General features: G+C 41.4%; 1 protein-coding gene across 1 annotated transcript in view; it reads left to right on the plus strand.

Annotated features, from left to right (window-relative positions):
* The first annotated feature begins 6,021 nt into the window (after positions 1–6,021).
* drd2a (dopamine receptor D2a) overlaps positions 6,022–23,292 on the plus strand; it is a 42,647-nt gene continuing 25,376 nt past the window's right edge. Inside the window, exon 1 of the mRNA XM_086126121.1 lies at positions 6,022–6,382. Within this exon, the coding sequence (XP_085982247.1) occupies positions 6,313–6,382 (70 nt within the window). The 5' untranslated portion in view covers positions 6,022–6,312. The remainder of the gene's footprint in view (positions 6,383–23,292) is intronic.

Below are 23,292 nucleotides of genomic sequence, written 5' to 3' on the forward strand. Positions count from 1 at the left end.
ATTGCTTGACATAGATCTCTCCAGTTTTACACAGAAACAACAGCAAGGTTGTCCTCATTCGCGATATCCCGACAACATAACATCCTCGGTTTATGACCATCCCTGTAGTTGACATTTCGTGTTGATGAGCGGCATAAGGATTTGTCTTCATGCGGCGCAAGGAAGCATGCTCATTTACTGTTGTACTTCCATCCATCCATCCATTATCTGATCCGCTTATCCTCACGAGGGTCGGGGGCGCCGATCGCAGTTGACTTTTGGCAGAAGGTGGGGTACAGCCTGAACTACTTGCCAGCCAATTGCACGGTACGCATCGACGAGCACTCTAATTATGACTTCATTATTGCGTACAAACATATTCAAAACAAATCTTATCTTTGCACACTCAGAAAACTGCTGGGTTAAATCTAACCTTAAGCGGGTGAAATAGCCAACCCAGGGAATGCTGGGTTATTTTATACCCAGTGCATTATGTTGAGGATTTGACCTGACATGTTGGGTCAAGATTTTCATCCAACAGGATTTAAAAACGAATCATACAGATAAGGGAGAAAATCGATTACCAGGTTACAACACATATTGTCCTACTAATATTTTCGACAAAGAAGATGCAACATTCTGCAACACCGAGTCACTTGCATAATGTTTGTGGCCGAGGTATTTTTTTTTTTTTTTTTTACCTAGCAACCCAAACGGATGTTATCATTTATCATGACCGGGATTTAAACCTCAATCCCCATGCCCAAACTCAGCACTGTTCCCCGCTGACCCATCCGGCCACCACCAATGTTTTATTAGAATGTTCCATTAAATCTAGGTGTGAAGGAACCGAACTCCCACTTAAACCGAAAGACTCCGCTGTACTGTTTCTGCCTGCGTCCTTGACTTCATCCATAAATCATTTAACTCTTTTGGTGGATGTAATATACTAGAGGCAGGAAAACAATTTTCTCCATTAAAGCTTTCATCAGCAGCGCCGTGGCTTTTCAGAGGACTAATTAGCCACACATGAGAGAGCAGTTGCTTTCCGCTGTACAGTTGTCCACATAATGCCCGTTTAACTGCTCGCTTCTCTGAAGTATTTCTGCAGATTTACTGATGCCCAAATGAGTCCAACTCGGGTGAGCAAGTCCTTCACTGTTTACTGTCCTCGAGAAAGCGCATTTAATCACTTCACACTCATTCACTCGCCGGGGAGAAAATCTTTTTGAAGTTGCCATCGTCTGCAATAAATCCTATGACGTGCAAGCAGAGAGCATCTTAACCAATTCATCCTCGTGGTCCACAGTCACATGCGTCGGCAGAAGGCTACTGAGCGTGTTGGCGAAGGCGCTGAATGACCTCAAGCTAATCTATCTGCACTCCAGGGTCTGCTCCTGCCATCAAAAAGGAGCTTCAAGTTGGATCTGCTTCTGATGACCATTGTCCATTGATTCCGTGAAGTAGACAATATTTCTTTTTCTTTCAATTAAAAAAAAACAACACATCATTCAGCATTAATTATTTATTTGCCTCCTCCTGCGCTTGGATTTCACTCAGGACATCGCTCTGTCTTTGTCTTTTATCTTTTTTTCTCTGCTGTCAAACACTGCACAGGACAAAAAAAAGGGTCACTCAGGAAAAAAGGGCCATCACCCCTCCATTTGAAGGCAGCATCCGGATGTTGAATTGAGCGTCGACATCTTTCTTCCTTTATATTCATTTAAGTGCATAATTGCTTTGGCCGAGCCAGCTCAATGAGATAATTATTGGCTTTAAATGAAGAAAAAGTGACAGCGCTCTGTTGTTGCTCTCTGGATTTGTCACCCCCCCTCCCCCAATTAAGTGAGAAACATTGCTTTTAACTGTCTTTACCGTGGGAAATCAATTATTTTACCTATTTCTATTCTAGTTTCACTTTTTTTAGATTCACCGCTTCCCATACCGATCCCTTCAGGCTTTTTCCAGTTTTCTAGTTTAATGGTTTCTGTCTGCCATTCTCACTCTCTTTGCGTTTTAGTGAATTCTTTTGAAATCAATAAACGCTGTCTGCAGGCTTTTTTTCTGCTGGAAGAAAAATTACTTTTTCTTCTTTTATTGAACAAGAGCACTAGCACGGATGTCTGAAGCAATAATTTGACTCAATCCATCAATCAATTTATCAAGACATCCATAAGACATGAATATTAAAGGGGAAGTCAACCCCGAAATGTTCTTTACAATATGTTGTCTGGGGCCGCACTATGTTGAACAAAGCCTTCTCATGAATCTTGCATTTGTGAAAAATGAGTTAAGCAGCAACATCCACACGTTTTTAGCCATCTCAAGGGTGACCATTTTGCTGAAAAAGGACACATTAGCTCGCTCACAGATCCCATCCATCCATCCAATTTCCGTGTATCCAGGATCAGGTTGCGGGGGCAGCAGCTTCAGCAGGGCAGCCCAGACTTTCTGCCAGACACTTTTTCCATCTCAAAGTTATAGTTTTAAAAATAGGCATATTATTTCAAATTATTTACTCAATTGCCTCAGTTCATCGTATGAACTGTAGGTAGGTTGATTGGTAGGTTGCTAGGTAGCTAAGTAGGTGTCAGTCACCCCTTTTGATTTGTCCTAATCCATGGCATCAGAATATCACATGAATCACCATCACATCTCAGTCGCCAGATTTCTGGTAGGGCCAAAGGATGAACTCTGCACATGGTTGCACTTTCCTTTCATTGCACTTTGTGAAAAAAAGAAAGAAGTCAGGGAAGAAGATGAACAATGTAAAACGGGAAGAAGTAAAAGTTGCCGTGAAGTAAGCAATCTCTTTGAAAGCACAGAGGACTCTGACTGTGTGCAAGTCCTGCTTGGCCAGCATATCGAATGTTTCAGGGCCGTGATAGTTGGATGACTGAGCAAAGGTGTCGCTGATGTTACCGCTTATATTTCGGTAGGTTTCCACTTTCTGTTTTCGTTCCTGTTTCCTGTTGGCTTCCCAAGGGAGGCTTGACGATTGATCACCTTTTTTTGGAACAGTGGGCTTTGATACAAATCTTTTAAACTGGCATTGTGTATTTGAGTATTTGATGTTTTATGGCTGTTTGATAACAACGAGCATGGAATGAAGATGTCGAGATGTAAACAGGATGTGCATTTGAGTCTCACACTAGATGCCAAATGCTTGTCACTTGTGATGAAGAATGTTGCGTTTGAATATTTTACATTGTATTCGCCCTGGAGTTCATTCATACTTTAGTGTGAAATTTCTTAATTTGAATGCATTATTTTTTACCATCAAATGCTGCCACCATAAACATTAGGGACAGTAGGACCAAGAATTCAGGTTTAATTCCTAATCAGCATATTTCATCTTTTTGTCAGACCCCGTTAAATTATGCACATTTGAACATTCACACTGCACTGAAGTATGGTTAAAAAAAACCAACACTGTCATTAAAAAAACTAATTAAAATGTATTACCCATCCATTAAATATGAACTGTACCCCAATTAATGCTCAACAGTCCTTAAAGATTAAATGCAAATGTATTTCACTGTATTTTCAATTAATAACTGAGATAACGTTATCTTTCAGGTCAACTATGAAACTGCTCCACAATTCACCACATGTAAACACAAACTCAGCTGCCTATAGTTGGCTTTGAAGTGCATGAGGAGATACAAAATGTGTGTCATCAAAAATCTTGGATATATTTAGCGCTTAATTGTATCAAAAAATGGAAGGTGCACCCACTATGATGCAGAGGGGATGCATCGGGGATGAACTTTAGCGTCGACAACATTTACTACTTTCCCTTTTAGCCAGAGCTGTTGTACCATCTTGTGGCATCCCGACACATGATAACAAGAGCACAAAAGAAATTATAACAAGAGCACAAAATAATAGAAACATAAAAACCGACATTTTCAGTGGATAGCTAGGAAGAAGTTTAAAAAAAAAGTGATATGGCCGAGTACTCCAAAAAGTTCACACTGTATTCACAGGCAATGTGTGTATTCGTGATTTTTCATGGGCCTAAACCTTAAAGTGACAAGTAGCGGTGCATAAAAAAAAGAACGATGTTGTTGCGATCCCCCTCATCAACTCAAGTTAATAGAGGCCATATCAGGTGACAGCAGGCTGTAAAGTCTCATCACTGAGGTGTGTTGGTGTATTCCCACTCCGAAACTGCGCATGCATTTTGAGGGTGCATCATTTTGAGTCGATGCAGGTCTGCTGTGCTGGCACTTGGTGTGCTTTGCTTTTCTGAAACAAGCAGACACTTGAGCGACAGGATCTTCCCTTGACTTGATCCCAGCATGATGGTGACAGACTGTAGAATGGTTTTCTGAATATATTTTACTTTGTAATATAGAGATTGTGAAATAATTCAACAAGTTCATCAAAGCCCAAGATAACAGGGGTGTCAAAATCATTTGTGTCACGGGCCACATTGTAGTTACGGTTTCCCTTGGAGAGCCGTTATGAATTTTGGGAAACCATATAAATGTTTAATCCCGTCCTCATATTACATACACAGCGCAAAACAAACTGATCAATAATGAGGTTTACAATCAGAAGTCAAGAATAATGACTGTTATTGTGGATTACATATGACAATTTGAAATGTTGGTTCAGACTTTAGCAAGCATCATAGAACTTGAAATAATTGATTTGCTCTCGCGGGCCACATAAATAGTGTGGTGGGCCAGATCTGGCCCCTGGGCCTTGACTTTGACACCTGTGCCCTAGAATAACACTTAATGGCGCTGCATTATACTGTGTATAATATTTCAATCGTCACTGTGAAATATTTTTGACACAGTTCTTGTTTTTTTTGGTTCTTATTAAATTGTGAATTGATCGGAGAGCTTCAATTCCGTGATATCCCCATTTAACCCTGGAGAACCCAAGAACCCTTTTCTTCTTTGGAAAATTATGAATTTTACATTAAATGATTACTATATGTTCACTGAACACCAAAATATATGTTTTTTCAAATATTTAATGCTTTAATCCTAATTTAGGATTAGGGCCAAATTTGACCCTTTGGGATTTAAGGGTAGCATTTGAGTAGCAGAATTTATAGGAGTCAAATTTGACCCAGTGTGTTCTCCAGGGTTAAAAATAAGGCTCTTCAATCGCACAAATGAATCAAGTTTAAATCATGATCTAGTTCCTTGAAGGAGTTTGCTCCCTTTGTTTTGCAAACGGTGCTCCAAACTTGCCGTACTTCTGTTTGTGTAAATGCTAAAAAGGAACAAGCCCTTTGAGGATAGAGTGTCTCTTGATGCGCCCTAATACCACGCCTCGAGCATCAGTCACCTTTCCACTGTTTAAAGCACATCCTTCCAAATTTAATTTTCCATTTAATACCCTTTTAATTTCCCGCTACGTTACCACCTCCACTCATGCACTGGTCAACCGCATGAAAACGTGTTCACGTTGCTCCCAGCTGACGCCATCTCAAAACGACGCGTATGTTACGCACGTTTGAGCGGACAGGCGGAGAAATTCCAAGAACGGAGAAGTATGGCAAGCCATTTGAGCATTTATTCCAAATCCCTGATATCAAACATAAGTGTGTTACACTAGTTCGATCTCTTTCAGCGAGCTAGTGGGCCACTAGGGCATAAAAAAGCTGACTAGCTGGGAAGTTCCCTCTGCTTGTGTGCTTCCAGGTGTCACTAGTTAGAATTTTGTCAGCACTAGTTGGACAAAAGTGGCACTAGTTGCCAAAAATGAGTGGCTAGTGAGGATTTCTGTGCAACTAGTTCGACATTCGGTGTCACTAGTGTGGCCAAGTGTCGAACTAGTGCTGAAAGAGATCGAACTAGTGTAACACACTTATGTTTGATATCAGGGATTTGGAATAAATGCTCAAATGGCTTGCCATAGAGAAGCGGCCAAGGCGCAGTGTGCTTATTGGGCGCTCTTCCGGCAAAGTGTGCACGTTGAGCACTCGGGCAGATGTAAACCCCGCCTTTGCTTTCCTCCTCTTGCTCACTTCTTGTAGTCGGCGTGCGCCTCCTCACTTCGTCAGTACGGGAAGGTAACTCCGTGCGTAAAAGCCGCTCCTTGGATCCGCACTGCCTCTCGCGCAAAGTATTCCTAGAAATGCGCTTTTATTGACCAACCATTGGTGATTTAAAGCGGGCCGAGCTATTACTCTTCTGGTCATTTCAATGTTCTTTCTGTCTGAAGTGTTATTGCGGCGTTGTTCCAAGCGTGCCCCCCCCCCCCCCCATGCCTCCCCGTACGAGTCGATGCACCCGCTCGCTGCTGCGTGAGACCAGTCCGCAAGGTGCAAAGCAAATGAAGACGAATAAAGTGGGGAGCTAATTGCCAATGCTGGATTTAAACGGAGCCAACAGAACGCAAGCAACGACAGAGAACCGCTCAAACTTATGGCGTGAAGGTAAGATGTCCAAACTTTGCCTTCCTATCCCCATGTTTCGCTCAATTGGAGCTTTTGGGTCATGTTCTCGTGTTTTGGGCCGAGGCAATTGATTTATTGGGGTGAACTCTTCTGATGTTAACTTTAAAGGCGCATTCATCACAGTGTGTGTTCATAGCTGTATCGCTGTGGGCAGCCTTTTTCCTCTCAGGGTGCGTACGAAATGCACGGGAAAAAAAACATCAAACATCTTCACCTCACCTCCCATAAATGATAAAAATGTTTTTTGGTCTAAATCATCTCGTTATGATGCTGACCCACCTTTGCTAAAACTGTTCACATCCTCAGTTCAACACGTCAGGCAGTTCTACCCCTGAAATTAAAGATGTATTCATTCATGATTTAGTTTACTTTTGTTGTGTCTTCTGAAAAGGTGACTCTTAGGAAGATCTGATTCTTATGCTGTATTATGATTATTATATTGACCCACTGCCCGTAGGTAGCCCACCCCTGGTTTATAGTATTGACTTAGTATTTGCATAGTATTTGCATATTTGCTTGTGCAACTGAAATGCTTCGCACCCGTTTCAAGCCTCGCAGAAAGTTGATGTGCAAAAAGGTGTGCGGCGTCCTTTGCAGTGTGTCAGAATTAACGGCACGTGATGCTGCTGAAAAAGAAGTTCATAGAGTTAACAGTGAGGCGATTTTTGAGTCTTTTACATTTTTCTTTCTTTCTTTTTTTTTCTAATGACGCACGGTTTTGTTTAGATTTAGAGAGAGAGAGAGACAGAGACAGATCCGATTTATTCTATTTTGGGAGTGGAACGGGAAAGAGCAAACACTGCATTGTAACAAACATCATTGATATGACTAGTGAGCAGCTGTTCTGTTCTGAACAAATGGCTCCCAAATTGTAACTGTCATTAAAAAAAAAAGACAGTTATGTTTGGCAAAATAAGGTAAAAACCACACAAGCACTTACTCTAAGAGCATCCTGTAGCAACCAAACGAGGTCCATTTGGTAACAGTGCATTGTATATGAGAAAGGATGCTCTGCATATGACTCCATATGGATCCGGCACATCCCTCACGTCTGATTCAGCTTTTCCTGAGCACTTATCAAGTCATGCAGACTGTTTGACAAAAATAGCTCCAGTGAGTCAAATCTCCTGGAGGGATTCGGAGAAGGGGTCTGTCTGAAAGGCATGTCCAGCTCAGCTGCATTCGATTGCAATCGTCGAATGATAACAGAAACCATTTTTTTTTTCCATGAGGGGAGCATGCTGTCTTTCAGTGAATGAAGGCATATCACAGTTGAAGAGGGGGGTTAGGGAGTGGGTTGAAAGCGATATCACTTCATGCGGCTGGTCAATCAATGCTGACATTTGAATTGAACAAACCACTCTCAAGGGAGGCTTCAGTTCAGTTCAACATGAGTGTCTCGCCGTCCTTCTTTCCTAAAATCAAAATAGAACACCACTCGTGACTAGCAAACATCTGAGCGCTGTCGCGGCGAGCTAGCACATTGCGCTCGTGGTGGGATGATGTTTTTGATAAAAACAGAAACAAGCAAACAGACAAGACTGTGTGTTATGAAAACCCAATGCGAATCGGGCAATGAGTTTTGATTTCAAAGATATGAGTGCATCCATCGGTACACAAACGAATGAATCAGTCCTGTAATTGTACCGCACCCCAAAATAGCGATATCGGATCGCCTTTTATTGGAAAGATACTCCTATTAGATAGCTGGATAAATAGATGCCACACATTTACAGTACTGAAAAGTTATTTTTATTGTAAAATGTAAAATTTTCAACAAGAGTGTCATTGCGTCCAGATCTGAGTTGCCTACTTTATCGAATCATTTAATTTTATTTGGGGCACATATCAATCTTGTATAGTGCAGTTGTACAATACTGCCCAAAGAACAGAAAAAAACCCAAACAATAGCAAACATGCTGTTTTATTAGTCGTCCCATCATAACGTCAGACACAAATAGCGTAAAGCCAGAATTTTTGATGGAACTCTTGCATTAGATTGAGGAAGTGTCCCCAGTATTGTGTCCAAAAGTTTATATCACTGTGTAAATATTAATGTTATAATGTGAATGTGACAATGCATTTAGAAAGAATCTTAATGCACCTTAAAATATGTATGAGGTGGCAGTGGTGCAGAACATAATGTTTACCCGCTCATGTGAGTCAAACAATGTGTCCAAAATGTGAGAAAGAACTCTAAACATGATTCATTGCGGTTGTACTCCACTGCAAACTCGAACCACAAAAATATACACATATTTGAAGTAACACTCTGCATATCAAAATGAATTATCTTTAGTTCTGCTCCTCTGCATTGATTTTTTTTTTGCCCCCGTGACATGTAAGAGATTGATGAGAATTTCTCATACTTAGGTTGGATCTCATATAATTGTTGTATTGTGTTTAGTGATTATTGTGTCTATTAGTCACCGATAGTAGTTGTGATTAGTTGACTAATACGTAAATCAAAGCATATTGCACCAGCCAGCAGCTGCTCTTGTATTACTGTCATTATTTTACGCTACAATTCTTTAAGGTATGTATTAATTAAAATGAGACAGTTAAATTAAAATGATAGTAGAGCCAATGCGTATTAAACTTTGCAGTTTGTACTGTATTTCGAGACCTGTTCATTAGGAACTGTATCTGCGTTACCGCGAAATTAAAATTGCCACAAATATCGTTGTTGTCATGTCATATTATAATAATACGATATAAAAATAAATTAAAAAATGTATTATTATATTAAAAGCACCACATCTGTTCATTAGGCCAAGTTATTTTCCATTTGTCATGTTCCAGCACCCTCTAGTGGTTAGTTTATTAGTGCTGTTTAATTTGAATGAGGCAGGTTTTGGCCACCTATGTTTTAAGATCGACCATAATTCTCCACACATTGACTTGATTCACAATGTGTGACACACTAGCAAGTAAGTGTCTCAATATAATGTGTTATGACCACGATACTCGAGTAGCGCTTGACACTAAAATGACTGGCCAATCTTCTTTCTTTGTCACAGCTGTTCGGCACCAAACACAATATCGTGCTCCCCCCCCCCCCCCCCCAATAATAGTAATGTTAACAAGATGTGAGTTTTCATACAGTATCGTCATCATTTGCATAGAGTATCCAAACTCACCTTTTGTAAACATTGATCTGGAGTAGCGGAGGGAGGAGGCTTTGACTTATGTTTGACTGAGCCAACCAAAGGGTGAACATTTGCTGCTCATGGCATTGGTGACAAAAGAAGGTCGAGTTGCCAGAACTCATGTGAATTGTAACCACATGACCATCAACATACTCACGAAGCATCGGGGCACCTTTCCTCCCCGGTCGATTTGGTGAGGTGACGAGTGGACAGCGTGAATGCTGGACAACTCTGGCATGTGCTTGATTGGCTGGCTTTTACCGAAGAGCAATGTGTTCATATGTGACAATGATTACAACACGTGTGCTCGCCTTGCTTTGCAGTCCTTTTTTTTTGTGTTGCTTTTTCTTTCCCGCTCCGTCAACCACATGTGCCAAATAAACTTTTCAATTTCTTGATATGCCAATATAAAAATGCAAAATGTAAATAGAGCTAAGATTGAAATTTTTAAAAATCGATCTTTATTTATTTATTTTATATACTGCATACATTTGCTGTGCGCGGAGAGGGTGAAAGCAGCGCGTAATTGCTCACACGCGTATCTTAGAAGCAGAGCTGTAATGCTCGAGTGTGGACTCATGTTGAAGCAGGGAGACATATAAAACATGCAGGATACGGACCCTCTAGGACTGGAATTGCCCACCCCCTGCATACCTTACTATACGATACTATCGTACACGGTATTATCGTATAGTATAGTATCATATAGAATAGTATCGTTACGATACTACACTATACTACATTACAATAAACAACACTATACATTACTATACTGCAGTGTATACATACAGTGTATGCTATATAGCAATCATGCTAGTTAACCTATATCATGGTATACTATGCTGCACTGCATTATACTATAACATATACATACCATACAATGACACACCAAAGTATAATATAAACAATAATATTTTAATCCAGATCGTACAACACCAATTTAGATTATGCCACATTGAACCATATCATATTACGCACTCCAATATTAAAATATACCATATTCATGAACACTGCATTACATTATAGTATACATTACAATAATGTACTACACCATGCCATACTGTACAAGAACATTAATATCATGTACAGTATTCACCATAATGTCAAAGGATCTGTAACTGCGCTTCATTCAGCGTGAGCCAGTTAACCCCCCAACTCCCCTTTCCAAAAAGGCTGAACGGGAAGATTTCATTTGGCCCAGGATGACCCCAAAAAGAGGCAAAGGGATGTAGACAGGAGCTCTCTGACCTTTGCGTGTGTGCTTCTATCAGGATCATCAGGACACAGAATGAAGTACATAAATAAATACCCCCACTACTACGAACTGGATACTGGGACTGAGCCCAAAATAACAGTGTGGAACACCCACCGCCTCCCCCAAACAGCGGACTTTGTGGGTATTTCAAACACATTTCATAAGTGTCAGCTAAGCCAGCTGCGTAACGCTGTTGCTGGTTGTGTTTGTTCGTCCTGCAGCGTGGTGGTGATTCTCAGGCTTTTGTGTCTCTTGACAATTACTGTACATCATTGAACTGTATTGGAGTCCACTGAATACATCCCAGTGGCCTGCATTCCCTCTCTCTCCCCCTCTATTTCAGCATGGTCGATTGTTTTCAAATAGATCAGCTTGACTATGGACCAGCAGCATCACTTAAATCAAGGAGGAAGATCAGTTAGCTCAAAAAAAATAAAAAATCTGGATGAGCTCCAGGTTAGCAGTTAAAGTTACAGTATGTCTGCTGCTTGGGGTTTCTCGGTTGCTTCTTGAGGCACATGCATCATATGAACAGTATGGTGTAAACTGCATTTTGGCAAGTCTTTTGTTTCATGCACTGTGATTTTTCACAGAATTGTCATTATTTTTAGAACTCGTTATAAATCGCCTTCACGCATATTTTGGTCTTGGCACGCCGGCATTGTCATTGTTTTCAGTGCAATGCTTCCACTGCTTGTCGGAGGATCCTTTTATTTCATTTTTTGATTTTGCAACACTTTCTCTGCCAGCTGTTTGTCCCTGGGAAGGTGTGCAAACGTGGAACATGAATGTGCAGTCCACTTGAGGAGGAAGGTTGTTAATTCAGTCAGGCTGGTTGCAGGCACATGAAACCTGACACACAGGCAACATTTATTTCTTCGGAGGCTCAGAACCGCTGAGTGAATCACTTGGTTCCGCTCCCAACGCAAGTCACGGAAAAGGTCAATTTTGAAAAAGGTGGAGTCGACATAAAAGAAGGTGATGGGTCAACCCGCCGTGCTCGGCGGTGCACGCCCCGCTTCGTCAATTATTTTCTAATTCCCTGTGTGCCAAGTGCCAACTATTGCTTGTGTGCTACTAATCGGCATTTTTACTGGCGACTTCTTTGACATTTTACTGAAGAGGGTTGGAGTCTTTGGCGAACAAAGCCATCTTAAAAACTGACCTGGATGACCTTTATTTCACTACGTTCTGATAGAACAATGTTCACACCTTTCAATGGCTGAGTTGGTAGAGCGGTTGTTTACAACACAAAGGTTGTGAGTTTGATCTTCAGTGTGTCCCTGAGCAAGATATTAAAATTCCATTTGATCCTGACACTTTTGGCCCTATCATGGTTGAAAGGCACCCGTGCGCTCGGAATTAAAATTGGCTGCCACGTCCCCGACGCAACTGATAAAACATGGATGGATGATTGCGGGTGCAAGGCAGCCTACAATTGCCGATGTCACATGCGTGGCTGATGTCGGCAAAGGGAGATCTTGCAGTTTAATTGTATAAACGCACTTCGCACACACCAATGTCATGCACAAACATTACATTACAAAGATGGTATCAGGTGCCACACAGGATATTTAAACAGAACTCCATCTGCTGGATCTGAGGAGCTCACTTCATGCGAACAATAAAAAACACGAAAAAGGAAAAAGGTTCCTTGCTCGCCAAAATATGGTAGATCGGTCTCAAACATGTGGCCCCGGGCCAATTGTGGCCCGTGGGATGGTATTTTGCCAATTTTAATTTAATACAATTTTTTTTGTCAAAGGATTAGAGGGAAGGGACGATATTACTATTGCAGCGTCCACTAAACTCGGGGTTGGAACTCACGGTCGAACTAATGCAGTTACGATGTCTCCAGGTTGCGAGCGAACAACGCTCAGTGCTGAGCTAAAAGTCCAGGGCGCCCTAGCTTCTCGGCGGCAACATATTAGAAGGTGCTGACTCCAGAGGACAGCGGGCCAAAGATACGTTTTTCAGGTCTCTATTTCGTTTACCAGCGTCTCCACCATACATTTTGTTCAATTCCCTAAAAGAGTTATTATTCCCACTGACAGGCACTGTTTATACCAATTTGCATATTTATATAATGGCGTGGAGCGAGAGGAGTCTGGTATGACAACATTTCCGCATTGATTGAGATGTAGGAAAGGAACGAGCATGTCTTCTTGTGTATGCAGAGATTCATGCATCTGTTTTTTTTTTTTCTGCATGCAACATTTTCTGGTTTTGGCCATACACTGTGTTTTAGTATGAAAACCAGGCAAATATCTTTGTACACGAGGCCCCTGGTGAAATGATTTAAGGCCAGATTCTCCTATGTGATCAAGTCAGAAGTGGTGTGTAGTTGCCATTGCCCCACCTTTATGTCAGATGCGCACTCTGGGTGGAAAAATGCGGGCATTCCTTTCCGCGGGTTCTCCCTTTCACTGAAACGGTTTTCCAGAGGCTGTAGTAAATACCCCCGTCAAGGTGACTCATAATATTGCACTTGAAATTTGGATTCACTCATCACATCTGTCGTCAGTGCATCGCAAACTTTAAAAACCTTTTCAAGCAGCTACAATTCTTTTTTTTCCGTTATTCATCTCTCAAATTGCACAAACAAATAGACATGCCTCATTTGACTGATAATGAAGACATTTAGATGTTGAACAACACTACATGAGATTTACCTTGGGCTATGATTGTGCCCTGCCTCTCTTTTGTATTTGCCTCAACAAGTGTAATGGAAAAGCAGGCCTGTGTGTGTGTGTGTGTGTGTGTGTGTGTGTGTGTGTGTGTGTGTGTGTGTGTGTGTGTGTGTGTGTGTGTGTGTGTGTGTGTGTGTGTGAGTGTGTGTGTGTGCCACGCAGACTCACATGAGACATGAATGGTTGTTACCCTGGAGCTTCCCTAATCACAACAAGGCTGATGGGGGCTTTAAAGCAACTCCTCTCCCCCACCTCAGTGAGACCACTCAACATTTTTACCCTCTGGCTACTGTTAAGTAGACGATCTCCGAGATATGGCATCCTCGCACCTCACGTCTAACCTGTTATGTTGCGCGTCCTTTTTTGTTATTTATTTATTTATTCATGCAACCTCTTGTGACACCTCCAAGAATTTCTCCGGTGTTTCGTTCGCTTTCATCACTTTGTGACACTGTCCGCCGTAGAGAAGTGTTGCCTGCCAGCTGGAAAATCATTTTTATTGAGTGGCATTTCTGCCAACACAAGTTATTGCATATGTCAGTCAAACACATGACTGAGTGGCTCCAGACATTTTTTTTCTTGGATCTCCACCTTCTATTTAACATCATGAAGACCAAGACCAATAAGTTCCCCAAACCTTTCCACACCTTCTTATAACTTGGATGTGACTACATTCAGTGATATATCAATCGCATTCAAAGACTTCAATGTTGAATGGAGGTCCGCACACACCCATCATTGTTTACAGCGCTTCTGATTAACCCTAAATAAATTTCAGATGTTGTTGTAGGTTTCTCCTGCCTTTTTTTGTTGTTTGTTTTCTCACAAAAAAAGCCTGGTGGTTTTGTGCAAACATAGATGGGAATTTGGAACTGTTCACGATTGGTCCAGGTAAAGGGGGGGGGGGGGGGACATCCACTGCCATGCTTTCTTGAAAGTCTGGCGTTCTATGATGTGCAACCACATCCATCCATCCATCCATTTTCCGAACCGCTTGATCCTCACTAGGGTCGCGGGGGGTGCTGGAGCCTATCCCAGCCATCTCCGGGCAGTAGGCGGGGGACACCCTGAATCAGTTGCCAGCCAATCGCAGGGCACACAGAGACGAACAACCATCCACGCCCACACTCACACCTAGGGACAATTTAGAGCGTCCAATCAGCCTGACATGCATGTTTTTGGAATGTGGGAGGAAACCGGAGCACCCGGAGAAAACCCACGCAGGCCCGGGGAGAACATGTAAACTCCACACAGGGAGGCCGGAGCTGGAATCGAACCCGGTACCTCTGCACTGTGAAGCCGACGTGCTAACCACTGGACTACCGGGCCGCAACCACATCATTTCTGTTATTTATATTTGATTCCCCGGCCAAAAAGAAAAAAAGTAAAATTAAATTTAGATGGACAGGCTACAGACTGTATTAATGCTGAAAAAATAAAAAATAAAAGAATTGAAATGATTTATCATTGTCATGATTCTGTTTGTGACCAACAGGTGGCACTGTAGGGCTCTCTCTGCAGCTGCACGCACACCTGTTGGTCATTATCTAATTATTGCTTTAAAAGGACTCCCGGCACGGCCACTCGGTGTCGGGTCATTGTTTGTTTCTTTGATGCTGTCATGCTTGTTCCTGTCATGTTTTTTGGTCATGTTTCTGTTATTGAGAGTTTTTAGCTTCTATGGTTTTTGTTTGCTACTTTGAATTTGTTTTGTTCTTAGGACTTTGTTTTGGATTTAGTTTTCTTTGTTTTATCAATAAACTTCTTCAAGTACACCCTGCTCCTTCCTCCTGCCTGCTTTTTGGGGTCCACCACCACCACGCATCGTGACAATCATAGTCTTTTTTTATGTGACAAAAAACAGCATTTGAACTGGTGCGTGCACACTTCTTATATTCACTCGACATGCTCTTCAAACCACAGCTTCCCTCTTCTTTGTGTTGCAGTCTACGGCGAAATTAGAGGGCGTTCCCTCCAGAGCCGCACCTGTCTTGAATCACATTGTTATCCACCTGCCTTTAAAAGATCAGACACACCAACAACCTGCTGTCAGATTATTCAGCCTTGCTTACGATTCCAAGTGCCTGTCCTTTCTAGACGTTGATGAATTTTGCCTTGTAGTTCTCTCATTGTTTTTTCCACTATTTTCTTGACAGTAGTTTTTCAGATTCAGAAAACTTTATTGATCCCCATGGGGCAATTAGAGTTTTTGTACATAATATTCTCAATGTATTATACGTGTATTGGATTTCCTTGTCCCTTTGTGACAAGCCAGTTAATTTTATATTTGACATGCCTTATGCAAGCTTTTTGGTCTGACCCGTGTCAGCCTGGTTCTTTGTGACCAGCATCTTTCGTTGCACTTCGTCGGTCTTGTTTTGTTTTTATTTATTCTATGTCTACGCTTTTGGAATGTGTGTGTGTTCCGAAGTACTCCAGTACCCCTGACATTTCATTTGTATTGGAGGGGAGGGAAGATTATGGGTCAGTTAACCAACTGTCAACAAACTGTTTGTTTTGGGCAGAAGCAAGTCTGATGTTGAGAGGAACCTGTACAATCAGAAAGTATCCGACTTTAGTACCTGGTTATGAGAAGCCATTATTCTATTGACATATTTGCCTTAGCTTTTCTGTGACAGAATGAGGACAAACGAATCCTTGATAAATCATCTCATGTATTTCAACGTGAACCGTTTTTTGATCTTGGGAAAATCAGATGAGTCAGTCAAAGTTTGCCCGTTATTATACAGTAAGTTAAAGCGAAGGTGAGGTTTCTGAGGTTCGATGTTTTATGAATCCCAAAAATAAATGTTTCATCACGGCAACAACAGGAATGCTATTGACCTTTATTTGAACCATAACATTAGCATTTATGCTCGAGCTGAGAACAAGGGAAGTCCATGGACACAAAAGTGTATGTATGTGTGTGTGTGTGTTTTATTTATATATATCAGTGATTCTTAACCTGGGTTTAATCGAGCCTCTGCAATGGAGGTTAAAACACACTCGACTCAGCATGTCAATTAGTTATGACACGCCCGCTTGGCCATCACTGGCTACAGATAATCACATTACATTGCTTGTCCAATCAGTGCTGCAGGAAATTTTGTTCGCTCAGTTGTCAACGTGTGACTGTTGTGATAGTACGTTTTGTGTGTGTGTGTGTTTTTTTTATAGAATGTTTAAATACAGTCTAACTGTCGAGCAAAAAAGCCCAAAGTGGTCGGAAGAATATGTATCACACGGATTCACTAGAGTTGAGCAACTCTAGTCTCGCACCGGCAAAACTGAAGGAACAGATTTTTATTTTTCAGAAATGAAGGGTTCGGTGAACGTGCATATGAATTGGCTGGGTTCGGTACCTCGAACAAGGTTAAGAACCACTGATATATATATATATATATATTCACACACAAACTGTACATTTAAAGCAGGTGATTCTAGCTTGCCATGGTAACGTCAACAGTCAGTCAGTGCACCATCCCATTCGAGAGTGACATTTTGAGGCCAATTTGTTCCATATTGTGCTTCAAAAAAGTAATCTATTTTTGTTGTCAATATTTTTTCTTCCTTCAATCATAAGTTTTTTAATCCTCTCCCTTTGATTTCAAATTAAATTCTTTCCCTGAAAAGAGAAACCAAACGAAACGCATGTTTAGTGACACGGAAATCTTTGGTCATGACAAGCGCACAGAGAAGGGGTGTGTAATTGCACTGCCTGGATGGTGACACGGTAATTGCTCCAACCACAATACACAGGTTTATTTTGAGCCTCAGTTAATGTCACCGCAGCCTCCACCTCCCTCGCCAGCCTGTAGAATATTGGCAACATAATTGTAACTCTTCACACGTACAGCCACAAAAGCGAGTATTTCAGTGAAAAAATGTGATTTTTCAAGATAGCCACGGACCTTCCCAGCATCAATGACTTTTGACCCGGTGACTAAAAAGCTTGCAGCTGAAAGAAAACCAATTAGGCAGAAGGCTATCGCAGGGCTAAATCAACATGTTGACAGTATTGACAAAATGGTATCAGCCAGTGGTTTTGACATTTATTTCTTTGTCAAATTCTTGAACTCAGGACCACATTTTATGCTGAAGGAGCTTTGGAGCAACTCTTAGCATCAAATCTTATTGCATCAACAGTTTAGCAAGAAAATGGGGCGTGAAAAACTGGCATGATGCAGCTGGACATAAAAATAAACTTGACCTTCAGGTTTGCATAGATACGTTTTAAACACGGGAAAAACTGGACAGAATACTTTTATAATGCAGAACAACAAGTAAATAGTCTGCATGTCAAACGGTTGCATTGAATTTTACATTGAATTTCTTATAAGAAGAGCAGACCAGATTTTTGATAAGCTTATTTCAAAAGAAAAAAAAGGGGTCACTGTTGGAATAAGAACAAAAAATCTGCAGATTTCCCCCCACCGAAATTACGATTTCAGACAATAAATGCACTGCAATTAGAGATCGTTTCTATCGTTGATGCATTGTAGCACAGCAGCTCATTTTAAGTTATGACACCATTATTGTGTTATTGTAGCAGAGGGTAAGGTATAATTTGCTGCTGCAATAAATTCTAGCACTCTGCAGTGCACACAATTACCGTACATCTTAATGAATTACACTCGCGGCTCACGATATGAGGTCCTCTCAAAGCTAATAAGATGCCAAACAAGAGCTATCAAAAATAGCAATGCTCAGTTTTGATTGACACTGTCAGAAATTATAAACAAACAAGTTACCGGTCAAACTAAATATAAAACAAAGGGACAGTTGTGGGCGAGTCAGTGAATTTCCGTTATTTGCTCTTAGCTGAGCCAGAAGTCCGTCATGATCAGTCCATCATTGTTTCAGGCAGGCCCAGTCCATCAGTTATTTTGACTAAATCGCTAAATTACATTTCGTCATCGCTATTATAGTACCGGCAGTTTAAGAAAATAATAAATAAATAAACATCTACTGTGACAAAGTCTCCAGTGGCATCACAAAAAGTTCACCAGATATTTTTATTCATGGCTTCAAAAATAGTCATTGAGGCAAGCTTGCGTCGTCATGGGAACAAGAGCCATACTGTGTCCTACTTTCTACGCGTGTAGAACAATGCAAACGTGTCATTGAAGAGCTTCTTTTGAAGTTTTCGATGGTACTTTGTTCTGAACTTCTATGTCAGGGTTGCATGTGGTTGTTTAATGCTGAATGGAGGACTATACATAGCGGAGGTTTGCGTAGATATGTCTCGACTGCCCCAACATTTTGCATCAGGTTCTTCAAGACAAGATGTCGGAAAACAACCAATTGCCTATCACTGACCAAATTATTTATAATAATGTCAATTCTTTTAATGACCAAATTGGTTCATTATTGTTATCTTTGTGACTTTTTGTGACACCCTCGCCCGCACCCCCAATTGACTGTTGTAAAAAGTTTCACAGTTTGCCCACTGCAACACACTTCAGTGTCGAAAAGAAAAGTTGCAATAACATCTTCATTCTTCGCTTCCTGCCAAGATGTTGCAACCAATTTCCATTACCTTTTGGAAAGTGAACATTTCATTTCTCCACTTTATCTGATGAAACAAAAAGGAGGAAAAAAAAGCTGTTAATGTGTACACGACAAACATCCTTTCTTATACTTCTTATTTTAAGGTTGGGTGCTCTGTGGAGAAAGGGAGTGTAGTCACTGTAATGTGCAAGTGCAGGAGAGTCAGATAATGCCTCCTGCTTTCATAGATCACTGCCAGGGGTCACTGGGGAAAAAGTGGATGTGCTCAGATGCGAGACAAAAGATTTGGGATCAAAGGTGAGGTTGGGCTATTTCAGGATTCTATCCAGGTCGGGTCAATTGCTCACAATGTAGAGGTTACCTGGTTGGCTGAGGCACTATTTAACTTGCTAATAGAATGAGATGCATGCACCATAATATCTGCACCGGGTTTCCTTTTGTATAAAATGTGGCTATTTCGATGGCTCTTATTTTGAAGAACGGCCCAGCACAACTATGCTGGCAGGTCATAATGGAGGCCGTATCCATGTTATTGCTTGATGTAAGGTCATCAAATTGATCCATCCCTTCACATCGCTCAGGGTGATGCTCTTGTTTTAAAACCTGACAAAGCACAATTTACAGCACTTTATAAGGCGCACTTACTCCATATTGCAAAGTCATTTGTTTTTTTTTAATTTTCTGCCCACGGCGGGCTCTCCAAAGCACCACGCGTAGCTCGCAGTTGTTGCATTAAAAAGTTGATTACAGTTTTTTTATGTCGCTCTTTATAGCAATATACGTTACTAATAAGCATGCAAGTGGCTCATTGTACAGTTCGTGCATGTGTGTCATTTCATCTCAGTATCTTTACGGTTTTTGTCTCTTTCAACAGTTCGAGTCTGCCAATTTACACTTTTTGAATTGAGGTCGGTGGAGGGTGTGCGGAATGGACGCTTATAAGGTCTATTTACGACAGATTGGATCTGACAGAAGGATGCTCTAAAGTATCCATTTTGTCCATTTCTTATCCTGTTCAGGGTCAGAGGGAGCAGGAGCCAGTCCCATCTGACTGTGAGCGAAGGTCCGACACACAACCTGCACTGGTTGCCAGTTATTTGCAAGGCACATCCACTAACCATCAACGCTCATATGCACACTGTCACTGAGTGCCTCACACGAGTGAGCCACTACACCAGGGGTGCCCTAACTTTTTGGACCGAAGATCTACTTTTCGATCAACTAACCTCCCGAGATCTACCCTTACCGGCACGCGCGCGTGCACACACACACACACACACACACACACGCACGCCATGATGAGAAACAGCCTGAAACTGAGGCATGCGATGCACTTTTGCAGCCTGTTAACTATTGTAGCTCACATGTACCGTTTTAAAGTGCTTCCCTGAGCCCTCCTAGATTCCTATTCTTTGCCCGTGCCCTCGGTGAATTGTACACGAAGCAAACTCTGAATGAGAATAATGACGATAAAAGATAGAGCACAACAGCTCTGATCACAAGCTGCAATTGCAGACTGCTGAGCACGAACAACTTCCGGTGACGTCATCACGCGCCACCGTAAATTCAAGATTTACCCGCTTTATTTTATTTTACTTGATTTTTTTTTGTGAAAAGAAGACTGATAGGATGATTAGGGTGCAGCGTACATTAACACAAAAATATATATTACGAACATGTACAAAGACACACAAATGGTTGTTTGTTTGTTTTTCTCCTCGACACTCCTCGGATCTACTTGGGACCTGTCTTAGATCTACCGGTAGATCAGGATCACCGTAATGGGCACCCCTGCACTACACTATCGGGAACCACATGACACCGAATGAGCTTTGAAGACCCACAGAATTTTGTGTTCTGTGACACATTCGCAGAAAAATGCATCCGGACTAATCGGTAGGTGGCTTCATCATGCAACAAGACAATGACACAAAACAAATTACCAACACAACTAAGAACTTTATAAGGGGTAAAACGTGGAATGTCTGGACGTTCACCAAATAGAATATATATATATGGTATACAGGTATATATTTTTTGACTGGTCTTGTACTACGGGGCAATGTAAAATCCCAAAGAATACGGTCGTTAGAATTTACAATGGACTCTGTCCGAGTATAAGGTGCTTACACATATTGGGATTTAGCTCCATCATAATGTATCCCCTAACCTTTATCTTCTTCTCAAAGGTTGTGCTCGGACCCAATCCAAAGCACTGCAACATCATCATCTGTAAAGATCTCTTCATCATTTTAGTTGTTCACAAATTTGATATTAACGGACACGTTTGGCGAGACCTTCCTCCTCGCCTTCTCATTGAAAATTGAACTTCAAGTCCCATGACACAAAATGCTGCGCTTTGTCTGGTTAAATTGACCTCATTAAGGACACGGATGAGCTGGTGATTATCTCAGCTGACTTTCGGCGAGAGGCGGAGAACACCCTGGATGCCCGCCATTTGCAGACGGTATCAGTCAAAACTGACAATTATATAATCTGGGGTGAAATTACTTTATATATTGCAGTGGCACATTATAAATATATAGTATTTGCTTTCGTTGATGCATTTCGAATGCGACACAAATATCGACCGGATTGCTCTCTAATTGCAGCCCATCTTGTGCCCGAGTTGCTGCAGGGAGTAAAAATTAAAACTAGCTTCATTCTACAGTCATCATCGTTTATTAATCTTTGTAATGAAGAATAAATGAGCACTATTAGATAGATTGTGCTGCTGTACAGAAGTTACAAAGGTGAAATGGTGCCATCAGATTTTTTTTTTTCACCAAACGAATTGTGTAGATTAAACAGAATACAATGTCCATCCCCACTCACAAAGTGATTTGTATTGCCCATGCTAAGAGCTCAAGGCTTTTAAAAATGTGCCACCTGACTCATAAGTGTCTTTTTTCATAAGAAGACAGAGGTGATATTGTTTGGTCCCAGTGGCCCTTGTACATTCCATCCTGTAGACTTGGGCCCCCTGTCTCCTTATCTTAAATCAACAGTCTCAAACTTGGGCCTTAAACTGGACAGTGATTTCAAACTCGATCGGCAAATTGGTGCCGTTGTTAAATCCAGCTTCTTTCACCTTAGACAGCTGGCCAAAATAAAACCTCTCCTCTCACATGAACACTTTGAGACAGTAATTCATGCCTTTGTCACATCCCGGCTCGATTACTGCAATGCCCTTTACTTTGGAGTCAGCCAGTCCTCCATTAAGCGCCTTCAGCTGGTCCAGAATGCCGCCGCTCGCCTCTTGACTGGTACTCGTAAGAGGGAGCACATAACTCCTACTCTGGCATCCCTTCACTGGCTCCCCATTCATTTTAGAGTTATTTTCAAGATCCTCTTATTTGTTTTCAAATCTCTGAATAATCTCGCGCCACCTTACCTCTCTGAGCTCATCCGCCCCTACACACAGGTGTGTAGGTCTGTGGACCAGACATTATTAGAAGTACCAAGAACTAAACTCAGGCTCAGAGGGGATCGAGCCTTTTCTGTTGCTGGTCCCTCTCTCTGGAATGACCTCCCACTGAACATTCGGCAAGCCTCCTCGCTGCCCATCTTCAAAACCCTCCTCAAAACTCACTTGTATTCTTTGGCATTCGACTCAGCATGACTTAGATTTGTTCTTGGTTTTACTGTTTGGTGCTTTCTACCGCCTTTATTACCGATTTGTCTTACTGTATATTGTGCATGTTAAATTGCTCCATGTACAGCACTTTGTATGCAGCGATGGCTGTTTGAAAGTGCTCTATAAATACTGTTGACTTGACTTGACTTGTTGACTTTTATAAAGTAGCTATTTGGCCTTCGGCTGTATTTCTTAGAAAAATCATTGTCTGCTCTGGTTTCCAGTCTGCAATCAGCTGAAGTCATTCTCAAGAACCGCAAACATTGAATCATGTATTTACAGCTTATCCTTCACCTGCGCCCTTATGTGCAATAAAGAAAGTTTTTTTCTTTTCTGAAAACCTGTTGTTGCATTTATTCACATTGGTAGTACAAAGGTTCACAGGTCCCCTCAATCGTCGGATTTGAGAGCCACCTTTCTATAAGGAGCCAGACCTCCAGGAATTATATTTGTATGGTTAATGCTTATAATTTCAATAGCAGAGTTTCCTTCAGTTTTCTAATAATGGTAGCAAATGCACAGAAGAAATTGTTAGTTCAGATTGGTCATCTGTGAAATGCATTTTCAAAGTTCAAGTACCATCCACCCTGAACTTTTTTTCTTAAAATAAAATTCATTCTCAAGAACCGCAAACATTGAATCATGTA

Source organism: Hippocampus guttulatus, chromosome 12 (assembly GCF_054856545.1).
Source record: "Hippocampus guttulatus isolate MCC_2025c chromosome 12, RoL_Hgut_1.0, whole genome shotgun sequence".
Taxonomy (NCBI): Eukaryota; Metazoa; Chordata; class Actinopteri; order Syngnathiformes; family Syngnathidae; genus Hippocampus; species Hippocampus guttulatus.